Source organism: Syngnathoides biaculeatus, chromosome 23, assembly GCF_019802595.1.
Source record: "Syngnathoides biaculeatus isolate LvHL_M chromosome 23, ASM1980259v1, whole genome shotgun sequence".
Classification (NCBI taxonomy): domain Eukaryota; kingdom Metazoa; phylum Chordata; class Actinopteri; order Syngnathiformes; family Syngnathidae; genus Syngnathoides; species Syngnathoides biaculeatus.
Window position 1 is genome coordinate 18,583,016 of NC_084662.1, and position 23,964 is coordinate 18,606,979.

The 23,964-nt window shown below is 39.6% G+C and overlaps 1 protein-coding gene and 1 long non-coding RNA gene across 3 annotated transcripts in view; one reads left to right on the forward strand and one right to left on the reverse strand.

Moving 5' to 3' along the window:
• Window positions 1-23,964, forward strand: part of LOC133496188 (neurexin-3b-like) — a 246,715-nt gene that overhangs the window by 60,132 nt on the left and 162,619 nt on the right. Inside the window, exons 7-10 of one of the 2 annotated variants that reach the window (XM_061811438.1) lie at window positions 894-938; window positions 2,494-2,655; window positions 12,520-12,958; window positions 14,149-14,532. In XM_061811438.1, the coding sequence (XP_061667422.1) occupies window positions 894-938; window positions 2,494-2,655; window positions 12,520-12,958; window positions 14,149-14,532 (1,030 nt within the window). The remainder of the gene's footprint in view (window positions 1-893; window positions 939-2,493; window positions 2,656-12,519; window positions 12,959-14,148; window positions 14,533-23,964) is intronic. The other variant, XM_061811439.1, reaches the window with a different exon arrangement.
• LOC133496191 (uncharacterized) lies at window positions 6,283-17,872 on the reverse strand. Its single transcript, XR_009793739.1, has 3 exons — window positions 17,761-17,872; window positions 7,337-7,535; window positions 6,283-7,152 (listed from the first exon to the last, which is right to left on the reverse strand). It is a non-coding gene; the product is annotated as an uncharacterized LOC133496191 (long non-coding RNA).

The following is a 23,964-nucleotide window of genomic DNA, read 5'->3' on the forward strand; positions in this document are numbered from 1 at the left end:
AAATCTAACTTTGTTTTGAGATTTTATTTTTAGAAGGGTGAAATGTAAATTAAAACATTGCCTTCAACGTTAACAGGGGTTTTACTTAATAATGGTGTCAATTTTAAACAGGATTCTTTTCTCCAATTTTTTTCATTATCAATTAATTAAAAACATTGACAATGACAGCAGTCTGTAACTGGTTAATATTAAGGTTATATGGTTGTATATATCGGTGTTGCTTAAGTGGTCTTATATCTTGAGTTCGTGTCAGTCATGTCAGGAACTAGGAGTTACCAATAGTTGGGTCTGCAATATAAGAGAAGGAAGATTACAAACAGTACAAGTACAGTAAGTGCTGATTTTCTGACTTCTGCGGTAAACTGTAGCACTACTCTCCCATACTGTAGATGAAGTTGTAAATGTTCACAGTTTACGGGAATTAGACACTCAGTGCTGATTGCTGCTTTCTTTCTTTTTCAGTTTCTGTATTCTGCCCTTGCTTTTCACAATCATTTTCTTTCCATGTTGAAAGCCACTATAAAATCCTGGGTGAAAAAAACACTACAGGTTCTATATGGATTTGTACACAAATTGTCTATCTTCAAATCCAAGGTTTTACAGGGCTTTTTTTCCCCAGGCCAACAACTGATTGTAGAAAATGTCATGAGGACAGCCAGATGTCCCTTTGTTACATCAGATATTTCGCTTACAAATCATGTAGTGTTTATTCACCGCGCCACTAACTCATCCATGATACAAGTCATGTTTTACTAACCAATATCTAACCAACTAATGTACTAACATCCTAATTCTTCATCATTGGTTTTATTTTCTTTCTGTCCATCCTTATTAACAACCTTTTTTTGTTCACTATTCTTTTGATTTCCTTTCTTCCCCTTTTTTCTGAAAAGCAATCAGGCATTGGACACGCTATGGTAAACAAACTACATTGTCTGGTAGATATCATTCTTATTGTCTTTTTTTTGGGTTTGCCGTGTGTTCCCTCCCCCTTTCTTCTTTTTTTCCGTTCTTTTTGAGTTCCATCCTAGACACTCTTATCAAAAAATGAGGAGATGGGTTTGTATTACCAGGCAATTCTTTCTTCACTTCTCAATTTCCTCCCTGACCTGCCAATAACCTTCTTATTTACCTCACAACTCCCCATCCTGTTTTTTTCACTCTAGCTTTTACTTTTTTTTTTAACTTTTTTTACTTTTTTCCACATTATTGCAGATTTCCAATAAATAGAAAATTGACTACTTTGCCTTTTGCCAGGGCAACTTACTTTTTTTTTCCTTTATTTGTTCACACAAAAAGTCCCCATTTTTTGTGAGGACTGTCGTCCAGAACTGACAGAAGCTTTCCACAATCCCAGCAAAGGTGGTTGACATCAACACTGACCCCCCCAAATAAAGAAAAACTACCTAAAACTGGAAACGCTGAACCTTTATTGCGGGAGCTCTGACAGTTGTTTCCAACTCACTATGGCGCATGGCATGCCCAGACTTCATTCACCCATCATAAATCATGCAACCCCAAATAACCACTAACACAATAATTCATTTACTGACCATTCATACATCACTTTCACCCATTTTGCCCCCCCCCCCACCCCCCGTGAGTGTATTTGTAGCATGCTGGTGGTGAACGTTTGTCTTTTCTAACCCTTTTCGCATTACCCCTGGGTCCATAGGCACAACATTTTGAAGAATATGCATTCTGATCTAGGATTTTTGGTCTGGTCATGTGACTTACATCCCGACCACGGCACCTCAGTTTAAACTTAATCCAAGATCAGTGGCTGGTATTCTAAGAAAAGATTTGAATATGGGCCTTGGTCTTGAATGTGCATGAGACTCTGCACCTCGTGTGGTCTGCTCGAGCTTCGTATTGCACCATTCAATTACTCCCTTACATGCCCAATTAAATGTATTTCTTTGTTTTCTGACAGTGATGGCCTTGGTTTGCAAAGTTGTGGTGTGAAAAAGTCCCCTTTGTTTTGCATGTGTGTGTGGATGTAAAGATGTCTGCAAGCGAGAGGAGAGAGCGGGAGAATTTGTGTGTGTTAATTTTATGTGTGTCTGTAATTACAAGATGAATCCCTAAACCTAAGACAAGTGTACTCAATTTGTCCTTGGTTTGAACATTGTACTAACCCTCCCCCAACCTAAAGTATCAGAACCAAACCTATGATCCATTTTCTTACCCCCATCAAAGATAAAGAAAATATGCCTCTGCCATATTTTCTTTACCTGTCCTGTGAATCCTATGACTAGAAATCCATGACCCAAATCCAAACGCTGTCTCGTCCAAAAACGATCGGGTAACACAAGATTCTATTAAAAAAAAAAAATAAATAAAAGCTTTACGAGAAACCAAAACGGAGTGCAAAAAGTCCAATTGCCTCATTTCAAATGCAGACCAAGGAAGCAGGTGTGTTTTAAAACACCGCATTACAGCAAATCCCAGATTGTAATGGTTCGGCATTGGCTATGTGTTACCCCCCACCAGGTGACAATATCCGTTGACGGGATCCTCACCACCACTGGCTACACCCAGGAAGACTACACCATGCTGGGCTCTGACGATTTCTTCTATGTGGGTGGGAGCCCCAGCACTGCGGACCTTCCTGGATCTCCAGTTAGCAACAACTTCATGGGCTGCCTTAAAGAGGTAGGAAACTCCAAATACACAAGATATGCAAGGACACATTAAATGACGCTTTTGTTATACAAAATCATGTACATTCGGAAATGCTTAAAATGTAATCACTGTTTCCCATGAAGAAAGCCAAAAAGGGAAGCGAATAAAATTAGGTTGTCAATTAAATCTGCTGAATTAGCTTGGGGTTTCTCAAAACTTCATTTCTGTACTTAAAAATAATTCACCGTACTTGCTGTGAGACAGTACATGAAAATCTCCCGTGTCACATGTAATTCGCAGCATCAGCTTGAGTGTGCCACCTAACTATCTCCCAATGGGCAGCAATAAGAAATAGCTGCTGATGAAGATTTCTTCAGTGTTTGTTGTGTTTTGGGACATTTGTGATTTACCAAAGTACTGTATTATAAATACACTGTGTCCCATATATGGTATTTAAGTCTTGCTTTACTGTCTAAACAAAGATAGATATAAAAGAAATTACACTAGTTAATGTAGAAAATGAGACATACTAGCCTAAATTAGATTCTAAAATAAAACAAGTACTAAGTAGGATTCTTTTAGCTATACAAGAATTTGTATAATGTTCATAGCTGCTTGTATTATTTGTACCAGTAATGTGCTACACAGCTGTATCAGTCCCCCTTTCACAAGACTTGACTATCCTCAATCAAATGATTATTTAGCCTCTCACATCATCATTTGTGGGTGCGCTAAAACAGACGCGCATTGCCGAATTTGCTCAGAGAATGTCACCTTGTCTGCGTTGTTTTTGTTTCGACTGAGTGCCTTTCTTTGTATGTTGCTCGACACTCAGTCTATTTTCCTTTCAAACAAGCGTATGAACACTTCCAAATATACCTGCGCGCTCAGTGTTTGGTTTGACTGCTTTGCTTGTAACATGGAAGCACAACACTGAAAGAAGCGAGGAACCTGCCAAATGACAATGATTGTTCCTATCAAAAAGATACTCTGTCAACGGAAACCTGAAATGTATGCATTCACTTTAATCGCGGTAGAGGGCTTTTGTTGACTCGCATGAAAAGATAGAGAGAGAGTGAGGCATCTTGTCTAAGTACCACTACAAATGTGGTAGTTGTAAGGCATACAAAAGGCATTAAGAACCACCACCAGAAAATCCACTACACCCTACTTTGACCATAATTTTCTTCTCATCTATATTTGCAGGATATACTCACTGACCATATTATGTAACGCAATCCGATCAAATTCAAAAGGGGAATTCTTTATTTCTTCCTAATATGGAACATTAATAATATGCATGGTTATGTTTGTGAGAAAAATCAAATTAATACATTGCATGACTTGATTTTGTTCTTAATAGATCCTGCAGGTGTATATAATATATCTTGAAAATAGTTGATTGCTTTGAATTCAAATATCCACATGGTTTAAGTCATTTTAAAAAGGAGATCATGTTGGCAAACTCATTAGAATAGAACATACAAGTTTTGAAAAGTAATATTTAAAAGTGGACGGGTCTTAATATGAAAGAGTGTAAAAACATTAAAGCCCATAAGATTTTGGGCTGAATGAAGGAATGGGATTCAAGGCAGGTTTTGGAAAATCCCCTCAGAGGTTTTGGTGCATAGCAAAACAATGATTAGGTTGTCTCAAGTAATAAATCAGATGGACAGATTCAGTTCTTTTGCTCCACTGTGAATTAATTAAATTTGGCCAATCAGTATTATTAAGGGCTATACCTGAGTAAAGATGTATAATAATATATAATGGGTGACTTTCTATATTTCAATACTGTAAAATTGTTAGAAATTTAAGATTAAAGCCCTCTGAATAATTAAAAATCTCTTTTGAGATGTGTTTTGATTTGAGCATAGGTTGCACCTACCGTATGTGAATAAAAACCTACTATGGAGAAAAAAAAACACCATTTGTGACTCAGCATTGCTACTAAATCATAATAGAATAAGACCATCAAACATATTTTGAGGGGTGGGAGGATGCGGGAACTGCCTTAACTGCTGTAGAAAGCTTGGCAAAATTTATTTGAACACATTTCACATTGACAATCACTATTACATGGAAGATAAACCATATGCTTATATAAGTTTGACTGAGGGCAATCCATTCACACAATAATTTAATAGAAATGAATACCAATTGGACTATAAAGAAATCAAAATAATTTTTTAAACAAAATGTAAAAAAATCCTTTCCTTGCATCTTGAACTGCTGTCAGGATAAATATCGTTTATACCTGACTTTAGAGTGCATGCCGCATTTGTAGAGCTTCTTTCTCAGTACTTACCATATTTGTGGTGTATTGCCGCAGAGTTGTGTGCATAGAGCTTTCAAGAAATTTGCTGTCTGGATATCTAGTTATAAATCTAATAAGTGCGTTCAAGTTGACAGACATTCAGATCACATGAACTTGACCAATTATATTAAAACCAAACTCAGCCCTGTGGATCATTATCATATTTTGAAGTGAGCCTAAAAATGAATGTGAAAAGTCTTGGATTTTTGGAAAAAAAAAAAAAAAGTGATGTTGGATTAAAACACAAAGAAGAAAAGAATCATTTACCTTTTTAGTGGTTTGCTGGGTCAAGATAATGCACACTGTTTTGCCTCAATTGTTACATGACACTATCAATTAATAATCAACTCCAGACAATTGAAAAAATGCTTAACAAGTAAATAATAACAAAATTATACAGTATTGTTATTTCCCAACATGCATTAGAGATCAGAACATTCAAGGTCACTGAAAAAAAAAAAGTTAACAGCGGTCAAACAATGGAGTGATGTTTAGCACCGAAGTCCTGAAATCATTTTTATTTTTTATTTTTTTAGCTTGGCAGCAGCATTCCATTTATTTCTAGCGCAGCTACAAGGTCAGCTGTCCATGATAGAATGAAGCATATTATCATCATGTTGTTGTTGTTGTAGCTGCATGTGCATATATAACCGCAACATTTTGATTGTGTGTGTGAGAGAGAGAGAGAGAGACAGAGAGAGAGAGAGAGAGAGACACAGCGAGACACAGCGAGACACAGCAATGCCTTGGCCCTTGAGAGCATGACAAGCTTGGAAGGGATCTTGGGGGTGATTCACCATTGGGCCTGACAGTGGAAGCACATTGTGGCCCTCAACCCTCCTTATACATTTCTCCATCAAGAAGGCATGAAGCCATCTATCTGCTAACCCTGATGATCCAAAATGCTCAGGATTGATCATGACAAAATGTACTAATAATTCCCTTTATATTTGGGTTACGAACGAATCAGTGGTGACTCGGTACTGAATGGCGTGCGCTGAAAAAAAATAGTCTAAAGATTTTCACAATTTAAATCACAGCAAATTCAAGAATAACAGTAGTTTCTTTTATTCTAACAAGAACTGGAATGCTGCAATGCTTTTACTTAAACCACCCCAAACTATTTCAAAATGTTTAACCTTTGTTTAAGCCTGATGCCATCTTGAGTTGGCGCACAAAGGTTCTAGGTAATCATGCACGGAAGCTCTACAGAGACCTGAAAAGAAAGTTTGTTTTGTGTGTGTGTGTGTGGGGGGGGGGATGCATAACTCCAATTGGCTGCAATGATAACAATGAAGCACGCCAAGAGAAGCTCAAATGGAGTCTTCGCTGGGGAGTGCGACTTTGGCAGAGTGAACTGGAGGAAGTGTGAAACCTGCGTGAAAGATGACAAGAGTGGCAAGGTAGGCTAAGTAACCAGCAGGCTAGGTGGAAAGGTTGCAGCTTGATCCGTGAGGATTTACGGAACCGCCAAACACAAAAAGGACCTGGGATTCTACCTTTGGCTCAGGTAGACAGAGGGATCCTGGTTGAAGTATGTCATTTCAAAATAAAAAAAAAAGAGGAGATGTGGCAGCTGAAATGCATTTACTCGTTCAGCCATTTTTCAAATACTCAAATAGGATTGTTCATTTGGCACTAGTATTGCAGAATAGTATAAGGAGTAATGATTTTATTGGGATTTTGCTACCTATTCATTTCTGCCTCACAGTTCTGAGGACTGGGGTTTAATTCCCAGTACTGCCTGTGTGGAGTTTGCATGTTCTTCTCCTGCCTGTGTGGCTTTCTTTGTGCACTCCGATTTCCTCCCACATCCCAAAAACATGCAACATTTAATCGGAGACCCTAAATTGCCCTTAGTTGTGATTGTGAGTGTGAATGATTGTTTGTCTCTATGTGCCCTGCGATTGTATGGCAACCAGCTCAGGGTGTAGCCTGCCTCCTGCCTGAAAATAGATGGGAAAGGCTTCAGCATTCCTGCAACCCTGGTGAGGATAAGCGGCTCAGAAAATAAATGGCTATATATACTGTATTTACACACACACACAGTATTTTACTCAATCAATCAGTTGCTTCATATTTGTTCTCATACATTCTCCCTCCCAACTCAGTCTTTTCTAATAAATCGGGAACAATAGCGTCCTCTTCCCACTGTTTGGATTACAGAGGGTTGATTGATCCCTGATCCACAGCGTGCAGAATGCATCCTTCTGAAACAGACAAAGAATAAATTGATGATGACACTTTTTACCGCAGTAAGTGAATGCCTTACTTTTCCTCCGTCCGCCAACAAGCGGTAACGTGTGCTGCCGTCACAAGCTCTCTCATTCAGACTGCACCGCATGCATCAGGCCCTGTAGGCTACCGGGGATGTCATCCATGCAGAGTACTCACACAGGCCCAACCCACGCTCGTGCGTCGCCACGTGAAACGCAGCCTTGTCACGTGAAAGGAAGGCCAGTGGGCAGCCGCTCGCCAGTCAGCCTGATGTTTGCGACGCCGTGCTGTCAGCGCCTTGTACAAATCCTTTCCTCTCGCACGCCATCCAACCCATCCTTGGGGTGTCTCCGGGCACCCGTTGATAGTTCCAGAGCTGTGGAGTGGCAACTTGTGTCAGACAGTGGGCGTGGCAGGAGCATGTGCTGTCGTCAGGCATCAAGAAAAGGACGTTTGAGAGGGAATAGAATGTATGTGAGGGAGGAAGGTATTGAAATTCAAATAGGGTATAGAAAAAACAAAAAAAAAATGAAATTGGCCTGTGGTGGTGAGGGTCACTTTAAAGAAGACGAGCAATAAGAGTGAGAAGAAGTAAGAGTGAAGGGGTAAGAGCGCAAGAATATTCGGCATTTGAAAGGGGCACTGCTGTCATCACGTTTCTTTTAGTCACCACATTTTGCATGTTTTCCCCTTCAGATAAAAATGCAAATGTAACCCTGTCCCTCTATATTTTGAAGCCTTTTTTTTTTTTTTTAATTTCTGGGGGCCCAACGAGTGGGTGATGTGAATCTATGACTTCACCCTCCATCCTTATTCCATTTCGGTTAAGCTTTGAGACCCAACTATATCATGTTGGTAAATGAACTACACAGGATTTTACTAAATTCATGTCCTTCCTGTCAATTTCTTTTCAAAGAAATAATGTAGAACCCGCATGAACAGCAACAAAACTGTTTAATGTATCTGAATAATATTTTCAGCTCAGAAACTATAGACATTTCTCCAAAACATGATTTGGTCGAGGTTAGGTAAAACTGTATACATTTTAAAAAAAGCCACACATCTTTTTAATGCTCAACTTGCCCAACTCATTAATAGAACTCTTATAGACTAACGATAGAAATATCTTCTTATGTTGCAAGTAGTTACTTGAAATATATTTTTGTTCTTAAGAACAATATCTTACATCTGTCACATAGAATGTATCCAATTTTATCCAGCCGACAGCTCAACTTGACCCTGAAAACTCCAATTATCCGCTGCAAATGGTGAACTGAAAAATGCCCACAATGGCTAGATGAACTGCTCCATAGATAATGAATGGAAAGTGTGGAACAACCTCTCTAGAAGCAACAAAAGGAGGCAGATGGTGATGCAGACGTCTAGAATAATGAAATTGTTGTTAGAATTAAAATGCTTATGTCGTGCTGTAAGCCAAGAGGGGGAAAAACATTCTAAAAACACATATCATTGCAATTCCCAGATCCCTACTGGAGGCTGTAAACAGTATTGCAATGACAAAGCAATATTCTACTTACGTATTATCATTTCTGATCATAGTTTCTCCATTGTTACTTAAGCAGAACAAGAAAGAATATTTCTGATGATAAAGTGGACGATAACATCACATCCCTCTCTCAGTTCTGAGGACCGGGGTTCAAATCCCAGCCTGGCCTGTGTGGCGTTTGCATGTTCTCCCCAAGCCTGCGCGGTACTCCAGTTTCCTCCCACAACCCAAAAACATGCAGCATAGTTGAATTGAACTCTAAATTGTCAGTAGGTGTGAACATGAGTGCGAATGGTTGTTTGTTCATACGTGTGCTGCGATTGGATGGTAACCGGTTCAGGGTGTACCTCGCCTATGACACACGTTTCTCTGCCCTCTTTGAATTATATGTATTTTGGTTTAATATGGACTCAGATAGTATGTTTTGTATCTGCATGTTAATTCAGAACGAGAAGACAAGACTAAATTCCCTCTGAAAAGTATTTATTTATGTTTCATACAAGGGTGGAATCTGCCCTTTTTTTTTTTTTTTTTGAAGTAGATCAGGGGAGGGATTGTAAATGTTTATATGCCAGTATGTGTGCACGTGGGTGTGCCCGTGTGCGTTCTTTGCTCCCCCAACTCCCCGCACTCCCTGCGCAGCCTTCCCTGTCTCATTCAATGCACCATTCCAGAGCAAAGATGGGGCATCTTGGCTTTATGGAGTCGTTACATTCCCTTGCATTATGAATGGGCCCCATAAATTTGCTGATAGGTCAAAGGACGCTTTAACAAAACATGGCCCATAACAAAGAATAAAATGAGGAGCACTAGTTTGCTGTATTCACTCTCTCTTTTACGATAACAATTTAATCACTTCAATCGAGACTTCCAGCAGAAAAAAGACATTTAAAATCCCTTATAAATTTAATGGGTGTCTGATTGCATTTTTGAAAATATTTTGACCTGTACATAACAACAGATAGGATGTTTTTTAAAACACAAAAACTGGATGTTCTGTAAGAAATACATTTTCTTTACACGTGAAGGCGAATAAAATAGACGGTATTACAAAAAAATAGGCTCATCTGCCTTGACTAATCTATAGAGTTCAACATGCTTTTGGTCCAGCCTCTACATCTATAACACCTTTGATTCTTCTCGGGAGGTTTTCCACGAGGTTTAGGAGTATGTTTATTGGAATTTTGGGTTATGGAGCCCTTTGTGAGGTCACATACATTTTTTGGCTCTTGGTCTCTGATCTCCTTCGTCCTCAAGGTGTTCTGCCGGGATGTGGTCAGGACTTTGTGCAGGCCATTCAAGTTTCAAACCACACTCTGCCATCCATTTTCTTTTTCTTTTTTCTTTTTCCTTCCTTTCTCTCTCTCTTTGTTTCTCTCTATCTCTTTCTCTCTTTGTCTTTCTCCCTCTCTTTCTCTGTCTTTCTCCCTCCCTTTCTTTTTCTCTCTTCCTATCTCATATTCCTTCTTTTCTTCCTTCCTCCCTCCCTTCCTTGCTTTGTGCAATGTTGCACCAGTCATGTTGGAGGAGGCTAGCTTCAAACTGTTCCCACAAAGTTGTGAGCATGGAATTGTCTCTTGGTATCCTGAAACCTTTAAAGCTCCTCTCACTGGAACTAAGGGACCAAGCCTAGCTTCTGAAAAACACCATAATCCCGCCCCTTCCTCCACCAAAATTTACACTTTGCACAATGCAATCAGACAAGTAACGTTCTCCTGGTAACTGCCAAAGCCAAACTCATCAATCAGATTGCCAGATGGAGAAGCGAGATTCATCACTTCAGAGAACACGTCTCCACTGCTCCAGAATTCAGTCCTGCATTCAACCCTCTGAATTCCACTTAATGATGTGTGGCTTGGATGCAACTACTTGGCCATGTGAATCTATTCTGTGAAGTTCTCCGCACACAGCTCTTGAGCTTATATGAAGGCCACATGAAGTTTGGCGGTCTGGAGCAATTGACGCAGAATGTTGGCGACCTTTTCACATGAAGCGCCTCAGCATCTGTTGTCCCCACTCCGTCGGTTTCGTGGCCTACCATTTTGTGGCTGAGTAACTGCCTTTCCCAAACACCTCTGCGTTCCTATAATGCCGTTGACAGTCAACTGTGGAATATTTAGGAGAGAGCAAATTTCACAACTGGACTTCTTGCCCAGGTGGCATCCTATTACAGTTCCACTCTTGAATTCTTTGAATGTCAAGTGTGACCCATTCTTTCACAACAATCTGCATGCCTAGGTGCTTGATTTTTATATACCTGAGGCCATAGAAGTGATTGAAACACCTGACTCCGCTTCTGTGGATGGATGAACATATACTTTTGCAATATAGTGTATTTCGACTAAATGGGTTTGAGAAACTTTCTTCTGAAAAGTGCAGGGACCACAATAGTTTTCCCATTGTAAATCAGCATTAAAACTTCCCCCAGTTCTTTTCATGTATTATCCAGTTTCTTCTTTTGCTCAAGAGTAGATTTTAAAGCTTGTTGAAAATGAAAGGTTTGGATTTTGCTTCAGAATTTAAAAAAAAAAAAAAAAAACTAACTGTGGTTCGATCAGCTAGCATTTAAGTTTTAAGTTGCCAATATTGTATTTTGTCTAATCTAATTAACTAATTTTTCCAGCATGTGAAAAAAATGTACAAAATGAAGCCAAACTAAATATTTACATGCTGATCATATGCCAAGATTATAATAGCCCAGTCATCTTTTACTGATTTCATCGCACCGTGTCAATGATGTTTGTAGAGTCTAAATTAATATTATGTGGTCCTTTACCAGTAGATTCGGTGTTTAACAAAGTGTGTTGATTACTTGATGCCTGTCGTGTTCAAGAGATTAAGTGTGTTCCTTAACTGTTGTGACAGCTACGGTACATCAATGTTTTGCTTGTTCAAAAGAATATTTTAAATGCAAGTGGCACGCACAGGTTTTTAATATGGCGAGACTATGATCATTTTCGGTATTTAATCCTTAGAATCCAGCTAGTTTATTCTCTATTTTCTCTTTCACCCCCCCTCACCAAAATCTATATTTCCAGTCTTATTATTATTATTGTTCCGCTTAGCCTGCTTCTCTTCGCTTTGCCTCACTATCTATTCCTCCTCTCCGTTTGGGTCGACCTGTGTTAATTTACTGTCAAATCTTCCAGGATTATCAGTAATCCAGCAGTATAAAATCTGTTTGCTGACAGCTGTGTTCGTTGTGACGATATTGCTGTTTCCTAAACAAACACACACACACACACAAAACACACACACACACTGGCCTATATACCAGGAAAAGCCTGTCTTCCACCAAAAAAAGAGTGGAGGGAAATTAATTTCTCACGTCACTGCATTCCAATGATAGTCTGCTGTGCTTCTTTTTTTGCAATATTTTGTTGTATTCAGCTGTAATGTAAAGATGCTACACATTATGGCTGAAGGCTTTTGTGGAGAAATAGTGACGATACTGAGTATATTCTCAGTGGACTTGCCCTCATGAAATCTTTTTAAGCTGTCCATATGGTTTACTAGCGATATACTGTAGGCATTGCCCCTGACAGTTCAATATCATACAATATAGCCAAGCGTTTCAATTCAATCTCCTTTTCTTCATGAGCAAATCTATCTTGAAATAGTAAATTACCACAAACAAATTGGGCCAAAAGCACATAATATACTAATCGATCTGAGCAGTTGGTAAAATAACCAGCCTCTGATGCTATTGTACTAATTCAACAAAATTCATTCATTGAGATAATTAATGTGGTGCAGGACCAGTCTTTATCAACCCTTAGCATTCTAAAGTAAGATAAGGATGTTGGTTTTTTTCAACATGTTCGGTCTCTGATACCAGCATCTTTTCTTTTAGGTGGTTTACAAGAACAACGACATTCGTCTTGAACTGTCCCGTCTGGCAAGGATTGTGGACCCAAAAATGAAACTTCAGGGCGACGTGGTTTTTAAATGTGAAAACGTTCCAACCCTTGACCCCATCAACTTTGAGACTCCCGAATCCTACCTTGCCTTGCCAAAATGGAACACCAAACGCGTTGGCTCGATCTCCTTCGACTTCCGAACTTCAGAGCCCAACGGCTTAATACTTTTCACCCATGGTAAACCTCAGGAGCGGCGTGATCTCAAGTCCCAGAAGACCAACAAGGTGGACTTCTTTGCTGTCGAGCTTCTGGACGGGGTGCTGTACCTGGTGCTGGACATGGGTTCTGGTACGATCAAAGTGAAAGCAACACAGGCAAAAGTCAATGAAGGAAGCTGGCACCACGTGGACATCCAGAGAGATGGCCGTTCAGGTAAGGAAGTACTACATATTGTTTGGTTTAAACAGGAACAAAAATGAGAAAATACAAGTACAGGGGAGTGTCAGTCTATGATGGATGAATAAATCATCACGCTGCACAAAAAGGTATACTCTGTTACCACATACGTAGTCTGGCATAGTAGTCTTTATCGCTTTAACGTGCCTGTATCCACTCCTTATTTCCCACCTATTCCATGATTTCCAGAGGCATCACATGCTAGAACTGGAGCATCAGCTACATAGCCACAGTAATGGAAATCTACTGCAGAAAAGAGCCGTTCTGACAAAAAAAAAAGTTCTTCTGCTTGCTTCACATCTACATAATGACAACAACATCCTCACAACATTAACTTTGTTCCTGATTTATTGCAACAATAAAGTCTCATTCCTCTGCAGATAGCTACAGAGTCCATTTCGCCTCACTTTTCTCAATATGCAAGTCCTTTAATCTCAGCACATGGTCAAAAACAGGGAAAGTATTCCAACAAAGATTGCATTAGAGAAAAGGTGCAAGAAACTTGTGTTGCCTTGAGCTTTAAAGTAAATGCAATCTCCACATTAGGCGGGATACTCCAGAGAGCTTACGTGTGTTAGTCGCGGCTGCAGCCTGTGGTATATATCAGGTTAGTGAAGCCAATTTAGCTCTGTGTCAGAGTCAGCTACTTTGATTAATCACCCGCCGTGCCCCTAGTGAGGAAAGTGAGATTTTCACAGGGAAATGGTGGCCTGAAATAGATAAAGGGATACCAGACAGAGATTGGTGAGAACAAGCACATAGTCACACTTGTGACTTAAGTAAAATGTAACTTTCCCACCTGCTAGAGAATTGCATTCTGTTTGTAGAAGGTGCAACCTTTGAACCTTTTGTCCATCAACAGTTGTGTGTGTGTGTGTGTGTGTGTGTGTGTGTGTGTGTGTATATATATATATATATATATATATATATATATATTTAAACATCATCGGGTCAGCAGTAAATACATTAGTTTTCAAAGGGATTTCCAGTGATATTCTTATCCTTTATCCTAGCAAAGTGCGCCAGATAAGACAATCAGAACCAGAAACAAGTCTTCTCAACAATTTACACAATTTTTATACGCCGTATAAATGAAGTAGCTTTTTGACATTTTTCAGTATTAGACGGTTTGGATAGTCTTTAATTATGGATTTCTCTTCTTCTAGGCATCATCTCTGTAAACACCCGCCGGACACCTTTCACAGCTAGTGGAGAAAATGAGATCTTAGACCTCGAGGGGGATCTTTATCTGGGTGGTCTTCCTGACAACCGAGCAGGATTGGTGCTCCCCACTGAGCTCTGGACCGCCATGCTGAACTATGGCTACGTGGGCTGCATCCGGGATCTTTTCATTGATGGACGGAGCAAAGATATCCGACAGATAGCTGTGTCCCAGAACACGACCGGTATCAAGTCTTCCTGCAGTAAGTTGATGGGGAAACAGTGTGACAGCAACCCTTGCAAAAACAGCGGGGTGTGTAAGGAGGGATGGAACCGCTTCATTTGTGACTGCACAGCAACAGGCTTCTGGGACAGCACTTGTGAAAGAGGTAGGTCTCCTTTTCTGTGTTTCTCAATGTGTTATCAGTGCATAATCAATCTTAAAGAAATTCTGTAACAAAAAGGGTATTATACAGCCTTCTGTTTGCTGTAATAAATAGATTATTTGAGAAACCATGTTTTTAGGACTATTACAAAGTTGGGAACCATTGTGTCATTTCAGGCATGGTTGCCGTGAAATTTATACTGACAAAACTGTACTCAGTATCTGTGAGTGTTTCTCTTTCTAGAGACACCTTTCATCAAGATTTACTTAGATTTTTTTGTTGCTACCAAATGCCAATGGAAAGCTTGATTTAGGTTTTGGCTACAAGTTGGACTGAAGTGAACTGTGTTCTTGTCTCGGTTTTAAGAGCTAGGATGCATTAACTTTTTATGAGGAAGGTGGAGCTTTAGGAGTGTGTTAACTGAGACTGCTGATAAAGCACCTTTTGTCTTTACAATTACACAGATTTGAACTATGAGTTGTTTATGATGTGTGCTGAACATTTTGATCACAGATAATGATCTTCTGTAAAGTTGCTCAGACCATCCTCTGTGTTCCTCAAAACATAAAATCCATATTCATGCTACACAGTCATTGCCAAAATTAAAATTTTACACAAATGTGACTGAGTTTCTAATAATTAATTAAATTGGAGCTTGGAGATTTGAGATGTGTAGTCATGCATAATCCTTCTTCTAATTTCCAGTTATTACATTCAGATGTTTCATTCTGTCAGCACACATAGACTGGAAGGGCAGCAGTCTAGCTTTTACGCTGCCTCCACAAGTGGGCACTTCACTACCTTTGCAGGTTCCTGTTCATTATAAATTTCACTGACAGGGAATGTGTGGAGGGGCAAAGTTGTACTGGCAATATTTTGCTTGCTGAATGCGATTTTTGTGTTGGGAATGCCAAAATTCCTACGCACTGGGATCATAAACATCATGGAAAAATTAGTCCCAACACAATAGATATACTCTCTGTTGTGATCTGAGTGATTGTGCAGGACCGCATACCATTGCACTAATATCCTGCTTTGCTGGATTCTGTGGAAAAGGAGAAGGTGCCATGATGCCAGCTCTTCGGGTATGACTCTAAATTCCTGGTTTTGTATGATAGCTTTGTAAAGTTAAAAAGCTCACAAGAACAATAAAATCAAGCCAAAATGTTTCGTTGACCTTCCACCAACAGAAAAAACTGAGTCATGTCCCCTAAGCTCAGTGTCAGTTTTTAGTCAACTTCACTGCTTTCCTCTGTCTGTTTTCTTATTCCCATTTATAGGTTGCTGCCCGACTGTGATGACCATAGTTTTGTAGTATATACTGTAGCTTAAATGTGATGGGGATTTGAATTTTTACTTTGCATAGCCAGATATATGGTACTGTATATTGTTCAAAAATGTTGGTAGTTTGACATTACTGGGTGAAATAGTTGTAACAAAAGGTATGACAAGAAAATACAGTGATCATAGGAATGTATTTCTATTCCTTAAAATTAAACTTTTGAGAAACCCCCAAAAGTAGTGTGTGACTCTTAATGACCTCTACTAGTCAGAGACGTGGTCATGCATAATGGAGGCTCTGCATAGCATCTTATGCTGGATCAGTTTTCTGCAAGGCAAGAATCTTTGATTTACTTCATCTGTGATTATTTATATTGTGATTGATATGTATTGGAAAATGCAGAGAGAGATGGTGAGAAAAGAAAGAACAGCGAAAAAACATAACCCAGACCAATAGCACTACGAAACTGGAAATGATTTAAAAGGTTACATAAAAGTCTGCTTATATTAATAAAGATTGGGAAAGTAGTGGTTTTCTTATATTCTGTAAGAAAGAAATGTAACGAAAAGAAAACTGGACCGGAGTCAAAAAAAAAAAAAATCTCTAGGATCGAAACAACCAAGGCTAAAATTTTTCATGCCTATACAAGGGAATACAGAGTTGAAAGCTATTTTGTCATAGGTGAGATGGCATGACTTTTTATTATTATTATTTTTGTGACAGCGCTTAGAGAAGTGTTATTTTTGTCACTGGCCACATTGCAGTTGTTGCTTTACTTCGAGGGGCATTTTGACAGTGAAAACATCTGACAAAAAATGGGTAACTCATTTTGAAATTCAAACTCAAGGAAAAGATTTGTTTCCCAACTATTGTTCAATTTGTTTGTTTCAGTGGTTTGTTCACAAAAAATGCTTGAAATCTCTGCACTTTAGCAAACCTGAAGTCAGTTTGCAATTTTGAAAGATTTTATTAACAAACACAAATTTGATGCATGTAGTCCACAACACATTTGTTTTAAACCAGGGGTGGCCAGCCAGTCAGAGATAAAGAGCAACATTTTTCTACTGCGTTATGGCAAAGAGGCACAACATACACATGAAAGAGCCCAAGAGCACACCATACACATGAACATCATTCCCTCCTCACACACATACCTTTGCTCAGCCATATTTATTGTAAAAATCACACACCAACCTGATAACGAGAAAAATCAACTCCCACAAAGTACCAAGAGCACAGACCAGTAATTAAGAAGAAAAAACAAAAGTATGCTCCTTCACAAAGACAAAATACCAGTTCAACCAAGTCTTGTCTGTCATGTCACAATTCTCATCTAATGCAACACTAAAATACTTAAATGATTTGGAGATCTGAGTGCAACTGTAAATCAGCAGCCATGCTAATGTCTGATATTGTCTATTAGGTGTGGCAAGACAGTTGAAGATCTTAGACCATTTGTTTAAAATTGTTCTTTTCAGCACACAAAATTTCAGCTTTTTGGCCCTTGCAATGTTCCAAGCCAGTTGATATAATGCAAGCATTCATCTCTGGATGCTTCATTGTTTTTTTTAAACTGAATCTGCTTTTCTGTATGATTTTTCAAAGTGACTAACATTTCACTGCAGAGTTTAGTCCCTTGTGGATATTCCAGGTCGATGTTAGAAAGGAGTGAGTTGAAGTGAAGATTTAAAGCTGTGAAATGTGATAGACGTCTGACATAAAAGGCAGAGTGGCTGTCTGTTGCACTCAACAACAAAAAAATATAAGCTCTTACGCTCTGCTAAAAACGTCCAGTGTTCGTCCACATATTTTTGTTTAACTGTGCATTTTTCCCCTGCCATTTAGAGAGCAAAATTGACAAATTTTGCAAACGATCACCATCCGACTTGGAAACTTTGAGCTATTTTCATTCATTGTGAGAGACAGTTTTGCAAACATACTGTGCAAACCTTTCCTGCTGTGGTCTCGTGATCGTTAGTGGGAGATGCAGGGGAGACGTCTTCTCAGGGCTGATGTCATCCTCCTCCTCCTCTGGTTTAACTCCCTTCTCACATTGCCCACCTCAGTTGGGTGGTGGAAGCAATAAAGGTACTCCTTCCCATTCATCATTGCACTTTTTTTTTTTTCTGTGCTCCCACTGGACACGCCTGTGCAATCCCATCTCAATCTCACATAGACACACAATGGCCACACACACTGAGTTTGTTGTCATATTACCCATAACAACCGTAATAAACTCACGCAAAGCACACCCACAAATATCATAATGAACTCAAGCAAAGGGTGCGCACGCACATAAACTGAACTTCGATATGCTTTTGTGTATTCACGAGAGCCGCACAAAATGAGGCAAAAAGCCGTGGGTTGGCCACTCCTGGTTTAACCCATTCAGAAGTTCCAAAATTGGTTTGCTGAATAGATTATATTTCCCAATTATTATTTTTATTTTTGACATTTTAAAAATGTTTGCAGGAGTGGAATAGCGTTTCTTTTTTTACAAATACACACAGCAGTACAGTTTTGTACCTTCCTTTCAGACAGCCAAAAACGGCCATCGCAATTCATCTCAGGTCTGATCAATTACATTGCATGTGTAAAATTATTGTTTATAATCCCTCCAAAGAATGCGCATCGGTTAATAGTTCATCTTTTGCATCTGCTCATATGAGCAATCATGTAAGTGGCTGTTTTTCCGCACACAAACCTAGAGTAAATCATAACCCAGGTGGAAAAAAATAATATTCATTAAATACATTTGTTATAAATTGTGCACATAATTGTCTATTTCAAGTGTTTTTCTCAAAGGATCAGTGTAGTCACTAAGCTCTTTGCAACATTTCTTGAGGTTTCAGCAAATCCTGGGGAGGTCTTTGGGTCTTCACAGTCGTCAGTCCTTATTCACATCATATGTACAAAAGCACAGTTTCTTATTACAAAAGGCGTCCTTTTTTTTTTTTTTTTTTTTTTTGCTGAACTGCTCAGAACGGGAGACCGTTCTCCCTGTAGCATTATCTCACCCCAGCTCCTTGTGTCAGCAACTGTATTTTATCCGTTACTGCCCCAAATGGAGCTGTAATGAATAAGACTAAACAAAAAAAATTAAGAGCTTTAGTTTTGGTGCTTCCTGCTTTACAAAACATTGAGGAAATAACCTGTGGGGACACATCCTTTTCTTGGACACTTTTGTTATCTTATTACATTACTTGCATTTTTTCCCCATTGAAGTGTTCATCTGCAAGACCCATATTTGGCCTATAATAAATAAACATCATTGAATAAACACATAAATGGCATCTGCAAATAACAAAATGTTAAAATAATTGCTAAGTCAATTATAATCTCTAATAACTTGACATGTAGTGTGTTCAGTTTTTTTTAATTAAATGTGGAACATCTTTGAATAGAAAGTAATTCATTAATCACGCTGTACTGTTTTGCTACCCCCCCCATGCTTTTTAAGGCATCTTGTTATCTCCCCAGGGCCGTACTGAAACAACCACAGTGATGTACTCACACATGGTATTTGCAATGGATCTGTACCACATTATACAGCACCACTGAGAAATGAACTTATTATAACTAGACAAGCAGAAATGCGTCATGATTGAAATTAGGGCTCTGTCTCAGAAAGCGTTTCAAGGATTTTTCATTACATTTCTTAGGTAACACTTTGTTCCAAACACTTTTCATTGTTATTGTACTTATGTCAAGCTCTATTTTCTTGAATTTGTCAATAAAATAAGTGAGCTAGCTCTTAACATGAAGAACACATTAATTGAATCTATTGAGATACACAGAAATGAGAAAATGTTGATTTTTTTTTTTTTTTTTTAAATGATAATTCAGGGCTCCAAAAAGGCATTCACCTGTAAGTGGCGAACTTCCACTGTAATGTGTGCTTCATCTTGGTTGTCTACACTAGGATTGGCAATACTATTGAGTTTATTTTCTTTATAATGTATTTGGTTGTTGAGAATTATGTCCGTTTTCCAGAATTTAGTGGACTAGTTTTGCCTTGTTGGCTGTCTCAGTGTTGGCATGGACATGTTCTGTGGTTTCCCTCTGCCAGTTGACTGGGGCTCTGTACAATGAGGGTTAGGGCTCGGGGTCCATGGGGTCTTGCGTGCTGTGGAGGCCTTCTTTGTGTGGTATGGTCTTGTCCTGTTCCACTGCCGCGATTGGTCATGGATTTTGGTGAGGATGGAACATGCTTTTGTTTGCTGCCACCACTTTCAGGTGTTTTCATGTTCTTTTTTCATTGTTTTTTTCTGTTTCTTTGTTGGTTTTCACCACTTCTTTTCAGGTGGGTTGGTTGTCAAGGTTGGTGGGTGGAATTTTTCGGTTTGGCCAGATCTGGGGCTACCATGGTGTTGGTCCTGCTTCCTGTCTTTCTCAATTCTTGAAGCCAAACCCTAGTCACGACGTGCAGTTTGTTGGGCCATGACCATTTTGTGCCACTCCTCTCGGGACTGGTCAGAGAACTTCAGTTGGGTTCGGGACCTTCCTGGGTCCTGGGTTTTTGATTTTGTCACCCGGTTGGCTCCCCTGTAGGTCGGGCTTGCTGACTTGGAAGTTGGGGGGGCTCCAAAGACTCAGCAACTCTGTACACCAGTTGACTGACATGCATGTGATATGGTGTTCATTCATAAATTCAACAGAAACAATATTAACTTTATTTAATTTAATATCTAGACTGCCTCACTCTTGTTCTGCTGTCCGTCCCCAAAAGCTATTTCCTATCCAGCTGTATTTTCAATACACGGAATAATTCAAACATTGAAAAATAATCAGAGGGAGTATTTCAACCCTTCCTGTTGCGCAGCAAAACTTTTCCAACACAAAGGCAGAAAGATCCACCATTCTGGAAGGCCATGCAGCTGAACAGGACAGGTTGAAAAAAAAAAAACGAAAATCACCTGGGAAAGAGATGATGGAAACATTTCTGAAAAGGGCAGACACAAAGTAGAAAAGTAAATTACTGTACAGAGTACCCCAACCTTAACCCTCTTGAGTAGCAGACAATGTCTCGTATTGAAGCCATTTGGGATAAGATTGAAATCAGACTTTTTCATTTCACCTCACAAGCAGTTGTAACTTACTTTTCACTCAGCTCAATAATTTAACGTACAGCAGCTCTCAAGTCTTCATCCTAAAAGTAGACGGTTAATCCACATTTTATACATTCTTGCCAATTTAGTCTGCGTTAAAATACACAGAAAACATCTCATGGGTTGATTGCAGAACTACCGCATCCCGCTGCTCTTACAATTTTAAATCGGCCCTTGTAACAATTATCAGTATACGTTTCTTAATGTTTCTATGGGCTTTTAAAACTGCTGATATGCACAGTGAGCCTCGCTTAAACAGGCATATTTAAACATCTCCGCTAATACCTTAACTCAAGTGAGATTTAATTGCCTCTTGTTGGAAATATTTGCTGCCTTTGTCCTGAGTCATCGAATCAGAGCTGTGGTTGAAAATCATCGACATTTACAGCTGCTCATTTTCCCAAAACAAACTACTTAAAGCTGCTTCAATGTTTTGTTTTGTTTTTGTCACAATGACATTCTTCACTTTCACAAAGAAAAAGGTGCCTGAAATGGTACAAATTGAGCACTTGCATTCATCAAAAGCACACTGCTCTGTGTAATTTGTCTTCTTCAGCTTTTTTTCAATGTTGTCCAGTGCAATAATCTAGTGAACAAAATGTGGCAGATATTTTACATTTTCTCTTTTCAAAGGAGATTCTATGCAACAGATAGCAGATGCTCTTTTCTGCACCTGGATGTCATCCCTACTAGTTGGGATTCTCCTCTTTTCTCTGTCATGTTCTTTGCACCTGTTTTATGTTCCAGGAAAAATACTGAAATCACTCAACTCCATATTTGCTGCATATTTACTCTCTCTCTCCTTTCTCTCCTCTCTCTCTCTCTCTCTCTCTCTCTCTCTCTCTCTCTCTCTTTCTCTCTCCGTTTCACACACACACACACACACACACACACACACACACACACCACACACACACACACACCTCCGCTCAGCATGTCTTGTCTGCTTTATCCCACCCCATGAGACCAGACAGCAACAGTGATCAGAGGTGTGCTGCGGTGGCACAAAAACAGATGTAGTGTCACTCGGAGAGTAAATGACTGCTTTTGCGTAATAGATATAAACACTCAGTGCACTGCAGTGACGCTCGTGTTGCTGGATAATTGTCAGCTAAAAAAAAGTGTCAGAAAATAAAACGGTTACAGTCCTGGTAAAACTAATGTATTCTATTGAACTTTGTACTTTATTTAAATTCATTTGGCCTTTCTCCTATCAAACCCTTACAAGAGCACGTTATCGGAGTACGCATTATCTCAGCACTCTTAAAAAATATAAATAATAAATGTTGTGAGTTTCTTCTGAAGATTTTTACCTTTCAATATAATGATTTTACCATCGGCACGGTGGCTCAGCTGGAAAAGCCTTGGCCTCACAGTTCTGAGGTCCAGGGTTCAATCCCGGTCCCGCCTGTGTGGAGTTTCCATGTTCACGCCGTGCCTCCGTGGGTTTCCTCCGGTCACTCCTGTTTCCTCCCACTTTCCAAAACATGCAACATTAATTGGACACTCTAAATTGCCCCTAGGTGTGATTGTGAGTGCTGGTGGTTGTTTGTCTCGATGTGACCTGCGATTGGCTGGCAACCAGTTCAAGATGTACCCCGCCTCCTGCCCGTTCACAGCTGAAATAGGCTCCAGCACTCCCCGCGACCCTCGTGAGGATAAGCAGCTAAGAAAATGGATGTATGGCTGGATTTCCCCATAGATAGTTAAAATGCTAAAATGCGCCACTGTACCTCAACAATGAACCTTCAATCTTCTATTACAGGGGTCGGCAACAGGCAGCTCCGTAGCCGCATGTGGCCCTTTGATCCTATGTTGCAGGCCTGTGTGGCTTCGGAAATGTCATTTTCCGATTGAAGTGTGTTATTTTTCTTACAAATATGTGTCATATCTTCTCACTTAGTCAACTTTTTTTACTTTCTTCAAACCTTGTCCAATTTTAGTGATCACTATTCACCTTCTTCAGGGACTTTTGACAGCACTTGTATGTACACACGCACACGCACGCACACAGACATTCTTAGAAGGTGTATGAACAGACAAAAAATATAAATAGGCAAACATCTTCTTTTGAGATATCAAGTCTTTGTGACTCCCAGTGTTGTCTTTTCCGTGGAAACTGGGTCGAAGTGGTCGCCAACCCCTGCTCTAGTACCTACTGCTTATCCTTATTAGGGTCAGCGGAGAGCTGGAGCCTATTCCAACTGACTGAGCACAAGAGGCGGAGTTTACCCAGGACTGGTCGCCAGCCAAGAGGGACACATAAACAATCACACACAGTGCCTTCAATAAATCATGCATGTTTTTGAAAGCTGAGTGGATGGAAGGGTACCCACACAAGCTCAAAATACATGCGACTGCACACAGAAATGCCAAAGCCTGGACTTGAACTCCAAACCTTGGAACTGTAAGGTGAATGTGCTAACCTGTTATCCACTGTCCATAGTTGTTCACATATTGATGCGTAATTGCATCGACATCTCGACACTGTATGGATTTCTTTTGCCCCTCAAATTCATATAATGCATTGGACATCACTAATATGAAGAGATACATTTGTCTGTGTGTGCTTTTAGCTGCTTGGCAGTGCCATTCCCCCTATGGAGGTGGTGATACCGAAGCCCCTGACCCTGACAGACCCACTCATCCGCGTAGTGACTTGGAGCATAGCCTTGGCAAATCCACACTCCCAACGATGTGAATTCCAATAAGTCTGTTTGCCTTTGAGCAGCTCCAACAGGCGGACATGGAAAAATCATAAAAGAAGCTGCCTGCTCAAAATAGAGCAATGTATGACTGAAGTATCGTGGTTTCAGGGCAAAATAATTGCACTCTAACAGGAATGCCCCCGAAACAATGTTGCTCTTGTGGAATTGAAAATCTTTTTTTTTATTGCAACTATTGATGTCACCTTTATGGAACAAGGGTTATTACTGTAATATCTTCTCAGAATACTCTAACTGGCTTGAATGTGCCGCCTTTTCATTATGTTAAAAAGCACTTTTGAAATAGTCGGCATTGAGAGTCACATAAAGAAATGGGAAA